General features: G+C 41.7%; 1 protein-coding gene across 15 annotated transcripts in view; it reads left to right on the forward strand.

Annotated features, from left to right (window-relative positions):
• The first annotated feature begins 339 nt into the window (after positions 1 to 339).
• LOC105020523 (transcription factor 4) overlaps positions 340 to 12,076 on the forward strand; it is a 167,429-nt gene continuing 155,692 nt past the window's right edge. For 2 of the 15 annotated variants that reach the window (XM_029117084.2, XM_029117088.2), the window contains exons 1-3: positions 1,807 to 2,398; positions 2,685 to 2,723; positions 3,602 to 3,671. In XM_029117084.2, the coding sequence (XP_028972917.1) occupies positions 2,297 to 2,398; positions 2,685 to 2,723; positions 3,602 to 3,671 (211 nt within the window). In that variant the 5' untranslated portion in view covers positions 1,807 to 2,296. Of the gene's footprint in view, positions 692 to 1,805; positions 2,399 to 2,684; positions 2,724 to 3,601; positions 3,672 to 12,076 lie in introns of those variants that run through there. The other 13 variants (XM_029117081.2, XM_029117086.2, XM_029117085.2 and 10 more) reach the window with 9 other exon arrangements.

A 12,076-nucleotide genomic window follows, 5' to 3' on the forward strand; every position in this document is an offset into this window, starting at 1 on the left:
AAGATAACTGGTCTCAGTAACTGGCAAAATAACGATAGAAAAATGTTTTTGTATTAGCAAAAATCAGATGTCAGTTGACTCAGCTATAAGTTAAAATTCACAGGAGGCAGGCTATGATGAGGCATTAGGGGAGAGGCAAATAACGTCTCCTATTTCTGATATATACGGTCACATGTAAACATAATATAAGAACCTCGACAACCAAATGCCCGCAACTAACGTATTTTGAAAACTATTCTCTATCTCCAAAACATTTCTCATCAGCACCGCTGTCTTCTGGTCAACGTCACCGGTCTTGTAAGTTGACGTACATTCCCGGATGTGGACGGAACCAGCGACAGTGCCTGTGTGACACACGCGACAACACTGAGACAGACTAGACTAGAGCAATGGAAAGTAGCCAGCTAGCTTGGTAGCTAACTGCATGGGATCTGAAACAAGCACAACTGTCTAATTTAAGGCAGCACCTGGATGTACAACTACGTTTTGCTGCAAGTTGACCCTAACCGGAAAGCCTATTGATGTTTTCAAAACAAATGTAGCCGCTGACATCGTTAGTCGGATAAATATTTTGGCTAGCTTTTGCTAGTAGCATAGGCAAAGTCGTCAGCTATCGCTGAGTTTGTACACTGATAGAGAGCAAATAACAGAGACACACTTTTTTGGATTTACGTAAACATATCAGACTAAGGTAATTTAATTTTCTTTTGATGTTTGTGCAATTTCTTTACAACAAACAAGAACAGTCAGCGACATACCCCGTATGTGGATTGCATGAAACTATTTGCCAGCCAAGTTCGAACCGTTTCCCTAATGTAATAGTCTTTAGCTGGCTTCTGTGCTTTTCTCCAAAATCGTTATATAGACAGAATGGCAGACCGTTTCAGCTTAAACATTTATATCGGTTGTATACAACGACTCCAATGTTGGGACGTTTGACATTTGTAATTTCCAAAGTGCCCGTGACCGGAGTAGCTTTCATAGAATGTAACTACATATCAATCTGTCCTAAACCCACAAATCAGGCAAGCTTCAGGATGACATTATTTCGCGGCAAAAGTTAGCCAGTCCACGTTAGCTGTGCTAGCTAGACCCCATATCTGAAAATAGGATACAAGGCTGTCCGTGTTATGTAATGTTTAAAATTTAAACGTGTAAGTTGTGTCGTCTGTGATAGAATAGTACACTTGTTGTCTTCATTCCATAATATAAAATAGCACAACAATAATTGTGTACATTGTATCAGCAATAACGGTCACTGTCTCCTCATCATCAGCATCATTGAAGACTGCATCAACTATGTTGCAGACACTCCATGATCATAAGTTGACAGTAGCAACTCTAGCCACAACGTTTTAATTTACACAGATGAACGTTGCCCAGTCAATGTGGGCTTTGTTGTCTTGCAGTGAAGATGGTAATAATAAAAACATCTAAATGAAATCGCTGACTTTAGTTGGCAAATAAAAGTTTATTTTCTTATCGACCCAGTATAATTATTTAGGTGACAAGAATTTGGGTGGTTTGGTATGCTGACTGTCAGATCGACGTTCGCTCACCCGCTCGCGCCTTTCTGCTGACACTCCGCGCTCGAACATAACTATTTGGGTTCTTTACATCCGTCAATTAAAAAATAAAAATAAATATATTGGGATATCAATTACTCTTATTCATTGTTTACGTGTAATGTAAGATTCACCCCATCAAATAATGGTAGAAAAAGTGCGGGTATCGATATATTAAAAAGTAGCTAGGTGGCTGTAGAAACCAACGTTATTAGGCTATATTCTGTGACACGCACATGGGGCACAAACTCGGCTCGATGGAAGAGCTGGGAAATTAATGTCTACATTCTGATTATATTTCATTTATAAACGGATATTTCCAAACGTTCAGTGCTACTTTAACTGACTATTGGACACTTAACAAGTGCGATTTATATACATTTTCATCTGTCTGTATAGCGTGAATTTATTTATTTTTCTATACACGGGATTGTCACTTGATCTCCCGGCTAAACTGCCTTTTACACAGCCAGAACTGGACCTGGGGATATAATCGTTTGTCAATATCTTCTTGCGGTATTATTTCACTGGATTCTTTAATTTCATCGTAAACCTCCTGTTGCACAAGGATGCGCTGAGAGAGAATAGGTTTAATGCAAAGTGGAATCTTGCGCGTCTCGGATAACCGTGGGTCGTGTGTGGATTTGAGAACGATCTGATCTAGTGATTATTAGGTCGGTCCCCCTCCTATCCGTGCGAGAACTGGAGTCCTCTGACCGCAATTTGTTTCCATGTTTTTAGGTTTGTGTGATTTTGCTAAAATGCATCACCAACAGCGAATGGCTGCCTTAGGGACAGACAAAGAACTAAGCGACTTATTGGATTTCAGTGCGGTAAGCAATTGTTATAATATGGCAATGACAATAACCCCAGTACCGACCTATCGGTAACTGTTTACATTTTTATTTGAATGGCATAGATAGATTCATGTTTTTGGTGTCCATTGTGAGGTATTTATTTAAACGTTTTTATTTACTTTCTGTAGGCTACGTCTTTAACTCAACGTAAAAAATATATATAATTTAAAGTTGTAATTGTGGTATCTATTTAAAGTGTTTCTCCAAAAACATGTGCAGACAAATATGATATATTGCTTTAGTAATTTTGTTGTTTCTATAGATGCGAAACAGCGATTTGAAAATGTTCCCAACATCAATGGTAGTATGACCCCTTTTAAGTATTTTATTCATGTTTCATTCTGTTATAGAATAGAAAATGTTTAATAAGTTTTACACAGTATTTTAGGTATTCTAGTGACAGCTCTCTGTCAGCAGACTGGTCGAGTCATAACTGCATGCGGGAGTAGCCCTACCATAAGACATGGAACAAATAGTCGATGCTTTATATCACATATGTTACTTTTATATTGTTTACGCATTTATGACTAATGGATATTTGACTTTTTTAACTGCTCTAGTCGTGGCAAATACTTTTCTTTAAACGGTATCTGTTCGGAAGTTTGGACAGGAAACGTGCCCCACGGCCATGTTCTCTTGAACCAATAATACTCTCCGCTCATGTTCAACTTAATGTCCGTGAAAAATATATAGCACTTTTTTTATTAGTCAGAAGAAAATTTGCCATTTGCTGTTCAGTAAATGTTGTCAGCGTATTTACAATGACGTGGGCCATTATTAGCTACACTCACAATACTGTTCGAAGTAGTTTGAGGCTTTTTCATATCCTACTGTGAAGAATACAGTAGCGCTAGAAAACACTTCTAGCTGAATTATGAATGCCCACAGTTACTAAATATGGTAGGGAGTCCACGAGGGAAAATACCCGTATTTGTGTGTGTTGTACTCTTGAAATAGACTTGTGTTCCCAGCATACACCAGAACTATACATGTTGTGTAGTAAGCTATAATAATTTTTATTCTCTTACATTTTATTAGAAAGTGCTGTTTTTTTCGGGGGGCTTAAATTCACAATTTCCCCAAGACAATACATGTAATTTATTGTTGATTTAGGTATTTATTATTTTGCCTTGAAGCAATAAGGGTCTCTCTTGTAAAGTGTAATTTGTTTTCTTTTAGATGTTCTCTCCTCCTGTTAGCGGTAAAAACGGACCAACCTCCCTTGGAAGTGGACATTTCTCAGGCTCAAGTATGTGAATCTAAATACATTTTAATAACACTTTGTAAAGCACATTTTCGCAACATGTCACCAGGCCCGTGCCGTTTGAGCGTCTAACCTTTTACGCCTCAACAGGTCACGTTTCCTCTCGCGAATTTTGGAGATTTTATTTTGCTTTGTGCATGGGATCCATTTACATTTGTCAATTAGCCGACACACATTCACACACAACACTGTTATTAACTATTCAAGTTGTGCATTTCTCAGTTTCTGTTGACTGTGGTAGTAGCTGTGGGTTTGAATGTGCTCCGTACGGTGATTTTCCACACATCTCCAGACCTCCCACTCTGCGACACATAGCCAGGGAAGCCTGATGTGTCTTTAATCGGCAGGCCCCGGTTAAGACTCGTGCCGTTTCCTCTTTGGATGGCAACAGCAGGTGTTGTATGCCAATGCCAGATCTACCGAACACAGTCTGCATGCTGCATTTCTGTGGGATGGGGGAAAGTGAACAGTTGATGCATTTTGTTGTTGTTTTGAGGCCTGTGTGTGTGTGTGTGTGTGTGTGTGTGTGTGTGTTTCACCCCCTTCAGTCATTCTGTCTTCACCACAGAAGCGAAATGTGCATAAAAAAAAAAAGAAAAAGATGGACTATCCTTGGTGTTGTAATTTCTCTCTGTAGGTATTCCTTGTATGTTCGTACAACCTCTAAACGGGTGAACGGCAGGTGTAGAACTATTTTTTCAGGCAGTTCGTTCACACACCGTTCTAACACACAGTGTTCTGGTTCTAACACACAGTGTTCTGGTTCTAACACACAGTGTTCTGGTTCTAATATGCACTGTTCTAGTTCTAACACACACTGTTCTTGTTCTACTACACACTGTTCTTGTTCTACTACATACAGTTTGTTTTACACCTCACTGTTCAGTTAGACCTGGCACTGTGTTTCTGTGGGTTCAGGTTTGCGTCGTTATCGTTTGTAGGCCGGAGTGGTTTGAGGTCTACCCTCCTGTCTCTGGAGCGCAGTCAGAGACAGTAGCAGGTACTTTGGTGTTTTTAGAATAGACGTTGCTTTCTACCATTCCTCCATAGCTTGTCTCTATGCGGCTTCGTAGCATCATTTGTGTTGTCATGTTCCCGTGCGCTGTGGTATCTTGAAGAACACCTGGTTGGCGGGGCACCAGGAGATGTTGTAATTGTGTTAAAGGAACTCAATGTCCTGAAAGGAGTTAAAAACAAAAAGTCACAATAACTTTACATTCTTGCTAGGATCATTACGATAAGTAGCCTGTACTTGAGAAGTTGAAAAACAAAATACTTTTGCTAATATTGGTGACTGTTAATGGGGCAGTTGATGACTGCAGCAATCAAACTACTTTTAGTGTTTTAAAGGAATATGAAACTGGGCACCTAGTATTTATATGGATGTTATATTTATGTTTTATTTATGTTCACTGTCAATTTCAGGCAATTCATGACACATTTCTTTAGGCATTTATCCTTCATTGATTGAGACAGTGGTGAAATATCTTCTGCAGATAGAACAGGTTGGAGTCCAGCCCATACTACAGCAGTACATGTCTATGGGAGGCTGTGGCCTATAAAAACCGGACCACCCTGGACCACCATGTCAGGCTGTTCACCACAGTATTCATCTTTGTCCACATCGACCACGACATGTTTTCTCGAAGGAGAAAAGTGACGACATCGGGGAAAGGCTCCCTGCTTTCTGGATGTGTCCAATTAATTAGATGTTTCTAACTTAGACCCAAACCACGCCGATGCTGTCCTATGTCTTTAAACATGTGTGGCTTGTCTTTGTTGGTTCACGTGGATGGATGGATGATGTGTGGATGGATGATGTATGGATGGTTGACGATGTATAGGCCCGGTCTAGTGGTAGTTGGATTAGGCATTGAATATTAAAACGCTTTGAAGATTTCAAACAAAGGCGTCCGTGTTCTTCTGGATGCCTCGCTAACTCGTTGGTTTTCACCAGAGACAAACTTCCGGGCAACTTCCATGTTTTCCTCGTTGTTGTGGCCCGATCCCTTACGGACGAGTTGGCCCCCTCTTTAGTGCCCTATTCTCGCCCTTTAAATCCTGGTCTATACTTGTGCGCTATGTAGGGTCCGGGGGCCGTTTAGGACGGCTAGCGTGTCCTGTGAGTTGGGTTTTAGGCTGGCGGGTGGGGGTGGGGGTGGGCACGAACACTGGTCTACTCTGTTGCCATGCAACTTGGAGTTGGCAGGCGATTGAGGGGCGGAACTGTTGTATAAAAGTGAATTGACACAAAAAAAAAAAACAGCGTGTTTTTAATGAAAGCCCACATTTTACGCGTGCCGTACATGGACCCAAATATAGACAATTTTTTATTTTATTTATCTGTTCGAGCTGAAACATCAGCCCGCGAAGCGATCACTGAAATCCATCTGTGGCGTTTCCATTTTTCTTTTGTGCGAGAAAAGCCTAGCTACACACAAACAGCCAGCGAGGCTCAGCCTCTGTTCTGGCTTTGCCAGAGTTCCCTATGTGTGTGTGTGTGTGTGTGTGTGTGTGTGTGTGTGTGTGTGTGTGTGTGTGTGTGTGTGTGTGTGCGCGCGCGCGCGCGCCTCCATGCCTCCATGCCAGAGTTCCGCTGTTGAGAGATTTGGGTGAAGGAGGACGAGAGGCCCTGATGGTATGCCATAGTTTTGTTCTCTTAATCGGGCATGGCATTATTAAGACAGCGCTCAGTGTAAATGCTGTTTTAATAATATCCTGCAACGTTCCATTTCATCTACCCGTACACAGAGTCACAGACAGATAGGCCATGTCCCAAACGGCGACACGTCTCCTACTGAGTGCGCTGCCTGTGACCGGCACCCTGGGCTTGGGGCGTAGGGTGCCATTGAGGACGCGGGGCAGATAAAGTGCCTCCATGGCAAGCCTGACTGTTCCCTGCTTCCTCTATTCACCGCTGATATGTCTTGGTCATGCCTGTCAGTCAAAAAGAGACTGATTGCATTCAAAATAAAGACGAGGAGAGGAGGGAGGCAGTTAGTAAAACCTGGATTCCCCCCCCCCCCCCTCCCCTCCTCTCTTCCTTCCCACCTCTCCCCCTGTCTTTCTCCCCCTGTCTTTCTCCCCGTCTTTCTCACCCTGTCTTTCTCCCCATGTCTTTCTCCCCCTGTCTTTCTCCCCCTGTCTTTCCTGCTCTCTCTGCCTCTGACACGGGTGAGATTGTCATACTCACAGGAAGCAGAACGAGCTTTCACAAAACGCCAGCCATGCTGTAATTATTGCTGCGGATTAGGAATTAATGGGTGTTTTAGCTATAATGGCAGATATTATTAGCAGTATTTAAAGTAGTATTACTAATAATTACTGTCTTTAATAATGGGAATAATTTCAAGGTTGTGTCTAAGTCTTGTAATATTACCTCCTCAAGCCCTCATAGGTTAATATTAATAATCGATTATTAAATCCCGGGCTTGTTCTGTTGCCGGCACCTAATAGCATTGGTTGTGGAGATTGTAGAAGTGACAGTTCTTAATATTTTATAATTATTTATTTATTTCGTTAATCACATACCTATGTCAGGACTCTAAAAGTCTTTGTAACCCAGTAATGTTATTTATCAACTTTTCCTGCAGATAATTAATAGGTAGCAACACCTTTTTGATGACGCTTACATTTAAAGGGACAGTCTGCAACTGCTACATCCATTTATTTTATTTAAAATGAATGATACTGAACCATGAGGATCCATTGATTCTTGAATAATATTACTTTTGTAGACCTATTGTGTCTAACCCCACATCATTGCAAAATATGAGGTTGTTTTAGGTTTGTTTTAGGTTGTTTTCTCTTTTGTTGGTTGACCATGTAAATATAAACAAACACCTTATACCTTCAAAACACTTTTTTTAACCTGGTTACAATATTGTTAGAACATTGTTAAAACATGGTTAGAACATGGTTAGAATCTTGTTAAAACATTGTGAAAACATGTTCAAAACATGGTTAGAACATTATTAAAACATTGTCAAAGCATTGTTAGAACATTGTTAAAACATGGTAAAAGCCTGGTTAGAACATTGTTAAAACATGGTCAAAACATGGTTAGAACATTGTGAGAACATTGTGAGAACATTGTTAAAACATTATTAAAACATTGTTAAAACATTATTAAAAAATTGTTATAACATGGTTAGAACATTGTTAAAACATGTTCAAAGCATGGTTAGAACATTTTTAAAACATGGTTAATATTGCAACTTGTATATCATGGATAATCAGTCCTTTAATCCTTTGATGTGTCTGTGAACCTCAGTTACAGTTGTTTTATCCAGGCCACTGTTGGTGTGTCCTTGCTGTTATTGTATGAACAGCGGATTGCCCCTCTAAGTGCCACATTAGATCATGTTGAAGTGAGGTGCATATATGGTTACCGTGTCGTTACAACACGTCTAATCTTTGTTGTTATTACCTCGTATGATCAGTTGTCATTAAATGTTAATTTAACAGCATTTAGCCGTTTTGGTCTGTGCTTTATATCTCGACTAATTTGGGTGAAATACCTGTAGTCTGATTTGACCTATTAACTTTTTCACTTAATAGTGTTCTTGGCCCAGTTTTCCTAAAGATATCTGTCTGTATTCAAGACAAAATGCATCGAAATAGAATGACTAGAATGGGAGCATCCATTCCAGCCAATTATTTGTATGTTCTGCTCATTCTATTTCTAGAAATGTAATCCTATCAGATACTCAACATCCAGATAGATAACTGTTGGAAAAACTGGGCCTTTGGGATTAGGCTTTTGTAACTGCTCAACCTGAGAGATAGACAGTATAAAAATGCACTGAATTAAAAGTCCTTTAAACAACATTGCAGATAATGGACCCTAGGCCTTAATCCAGATTTCCTCTTGAGATATTGTGAGTTTTTAGATATGTGTGATTTATGTTGAACAACGTTATATTGACAGTCAACTTGTAACCATAAACAGTGTCTTGGCCTTTAAACGCCTTCAAACTGTGAGTTGGTTGGCCTAAATATAACCGGATCATGAAGTGATTATGAAAAACAGTAGAGATTGTTACGCTACCAATTACAGATTTCACTATTGGACAGATATGTGAATGGCTCATGTCCACCCACACAACTGCTTACACTGACATTCAGTCCCAAAGTACTAATTAGTTTTTCGAACACAACTTAAAAACGTTGGGTAACCTTGCTATTGTTTCGGTAGGTAAACGGCACACTGTGAAACCGTGAAACGGGAGAACTTCAATATTGATAAGCTGTCACAGCCTCAATAAGATGTGCCGAAACAAAGAACCAGCGTCTTGCCGTAATTGAAAAGTGATGGAAGCTAATGTTAACCTGCCAGGGGGGAAGTGGGCTGGGCCTAGCACGTCTTCATCATCCGGCTGCCAAGGTTACGGGAGCTGCCGTACCAGAGGCTCTGACAACGCCTGCGCGTCTCAAAAGGAAGCCTATTCTCTAAGTAGTGCACTTCCGTCTCCCTAGGACCATGGGGCTACAGTAAAAACGAGTGCCCCACCTAGGGACTAGTGTGCCATTTGGTCTGCGGAGTTTGACAGCAGTGTATGTGAGCTGCTTGAGGAGTGCCGCCTGTGTTGGCGAGGGTAGCACAGAGCCTGGATTCATGCACTCCCCCTGGATGAGGTGTCGTAACGGCCTGAATGTGTTCAACACAGTTGGGCCTGTTAGGCTACAAGTCAGCGCTCAGACATAGAAAGATTAAGAAAGAACACGTTTTGTATTTGTGGCCCTGTCATTTTTTATGTGTGCGTGTGTGTGCGCGTGTGGTTGTGCGTGTGTGTGTCTGTATGTCATTAGCTAGCTCTTTCCTGGTTTAGTGTCTGAAGAACACTGTGACCTCAGAAACAGCCTAATAATTATGGTTGCAGTCAGTTTCTCGTTGTGTGTGCGTGTGTGTATTTTGTCATGTCGTTGTGACAAAGATATTCCGGCACAGCGGCACTTGAGCTACACACCGTTTCTAGATGAACTGGTCTTGAAGTCCCGCCGGCCAACCAGACATTGGTTTGGTGTCAATCTTTTGTTCGTTGCTCACTACTGAAATGTAAATCTGGCTGGATTTTCCTTCGCCAGATGCGTTTCTCTTTTTACAATAAACGTTTGCTTGACTGTGTCTCACGCAGCCACCAACTGTGAACTTCTTAATGTCACACAAAGGCCGACGGAAGCCAAAGCCTGTTTCTATACCGTGGGCCGTTTCTATACCGTGGGCCGTTTCTAGACCGTTGCCCGTTTCTTGACCGTGGCCCGTTTCTAGACCGTGGGCCGTTTCTAGACCGTGGGCCGTTTCTAGACCGTGGGCCGTTTCTAGACCGTGGGCCGTTTCCAGACCGTGGGCCGTTTCCAGACCGTGGGACGTTTCTATACCGTGGGCCGTTTCTAGACCGTGGGCCGTTTCTAGACCGTGGGCCGTTTCTAGACCGTGGCCCGTTTCTATACCGTGGGCTTCTCTGTATCCAGGACAAGACCACTACTTAGTACAAAAAACAGTGTTGGACTTACCAAGAGGATTGCATTTTAGGTCTGAGAGAATGTATTTATTTATTAGCAAAATAAATCCTTGGCTGTTCCAGTCTTCACAGTGAAAGGACACGGCAAGCTGAGGATGGCTTCCATTAGGGTTGCACAATTCCCGTAACAACTCCAAAAATGTTCTGGTTTTTCCAGATGTCCTGGTTGCAGAATTCCAGGTTTTGGGCTCCCCCGAATTCCCGGAATATACCAGACAGGATGGATATCAGGCATTTTTCGGAAGCCTGAGTGAATCTAAGTTAAAGCTCAGGATTTGGAAAAGTATTACATGTTTTATTACGTTTTTTAAATGCTTTATACAAATGTTCACATTTTAATGTAGCGCTTTGTTGGTTATTGTTTGAAGTCCCACCAGTTCAATTCTGACTGTATCCAAATGCATAATTACATGTAGAAGTATCCATATCAAAACATTGTAATTGCACGCGGAAGAACAAGGTGAACTTGATTGAAATGACTTGTACCTCTCTTCCTTTCTGATGTGTCGTTACGTTACCTGTTTTAGCTAGGAGCCTCTTGGGAATATTATGGAACGGTCAACACAAGCCATGCTTGTTTTCTATTACAATTAGGCAGTCAGTTCTGGGGGTGACTTTCAGTTCATTGAGAAGTCATAAAAAATTTACTTCACTTCTTGAATTGACTGTTTTATTGAGCTCCTGTACAAACCGACAGATAAAAAACTTATCAGGGTTGTGTGTTTCTGTCTTTGTGTTATGATCCCTGGCTTTTAGTTTACACAGCTCTGTCGGTCTTGTTGTCCCTTTCCCTCCCTCCATTCCTCTCTCTTTCTCTCTCTCTTTCCCTCTCTCCATCCCTCTCTCCCCTTCTCTCTCTCTCTCTCCCTCTCTCTTTCTTTCTGCTGTTATTCTCATTGGCAGGGGAACATCCGGCTTCTCCTCCCTCCTCAGTCTGAGTGTTTCTTCCTGAATCTCTCCCTCACATTCCTCCCTGTCAGGACATTGAATATCCCTCCTTACTCCAAACAGACTCCCTCTCTTTCCTTCCCTCTTTCACTCACCTTGTACCTCTTTTTCTTTCACTTAGTCACCTTGTCTCGCTCTTTGACACTCTCTCTCTCTCTCTCTCTCCTTCGGTCAGTTCTTCCTACAAATGCTGCCACATACGTTGAGGGAAGGAGAGGCTGTGATGTTGTTTTTTACCGTCACCTTTTAACAACTGACGGGTGATAGGAAAGCCCTCCTTGACTTCACAGTGACTTTCAGACCTCAGCGTTTCCTTGTTTAGTGGGGCTCTGTTTTCATTTTCCCTACAACGCCTGTTAGACGTCCATCTTCTAGCAGCATGAAGCCATTTAAGCTCCAATTATCCAATAAATCAGCATTTATGAAGTTGTTTTTCTTTGCTGTGTGTGTTGAGAGGAGTCAAGCATGGAGAGAGTGGTTACACTGACTTTAAACACAAACAACCTAATTGATTCACTGAATTGCAGAGTGACTGAGTGACTGAGTGAGAGCGTGACTGAGTGAGAGAGTGACTGAGTGAGAGAGTGACTGAGTGAGAGAGTGAGAGAGTGACTGAGAGAGTGAGAGAGTGACTGAGAGAGTGACTGAGTGAGAGAGAGTGACTGAGTGAGAGAGAGTGACTGAGAGTGAGAGAGAGTGACTGAGAGTGAGAGTGTGATTCTGGGGGTTTCAGCATGTGTGTATTATAGGACAACACCTCAGAATACCACTAGCCGAGCTTGTAGAAGTGATTCTAACTGGTGGTAGTGTTTCCATTCCCAGGGGCAGGTGTTCAGTAATGAGTACTACTTTCTCTACTACATAGTAACTGATGTTTGAGGGTCTAACCCTTCTACTGGCTGTAAGCTGTGAGGAATA

This window comes from Esox lucius, chromosome 23, assembly GCF_011004845.1.
Source record: "Esox lucius isolate fEsoLuc1 chromosome 23, fEsoLuc1.pri, whole genome shotgun sequence".
NCBI classification, from domain to species: Eukaryota; Metazoa; Chordata; class Actinopteri; order Esociformes; family Esocidae; genus Esox; species Esox lucius.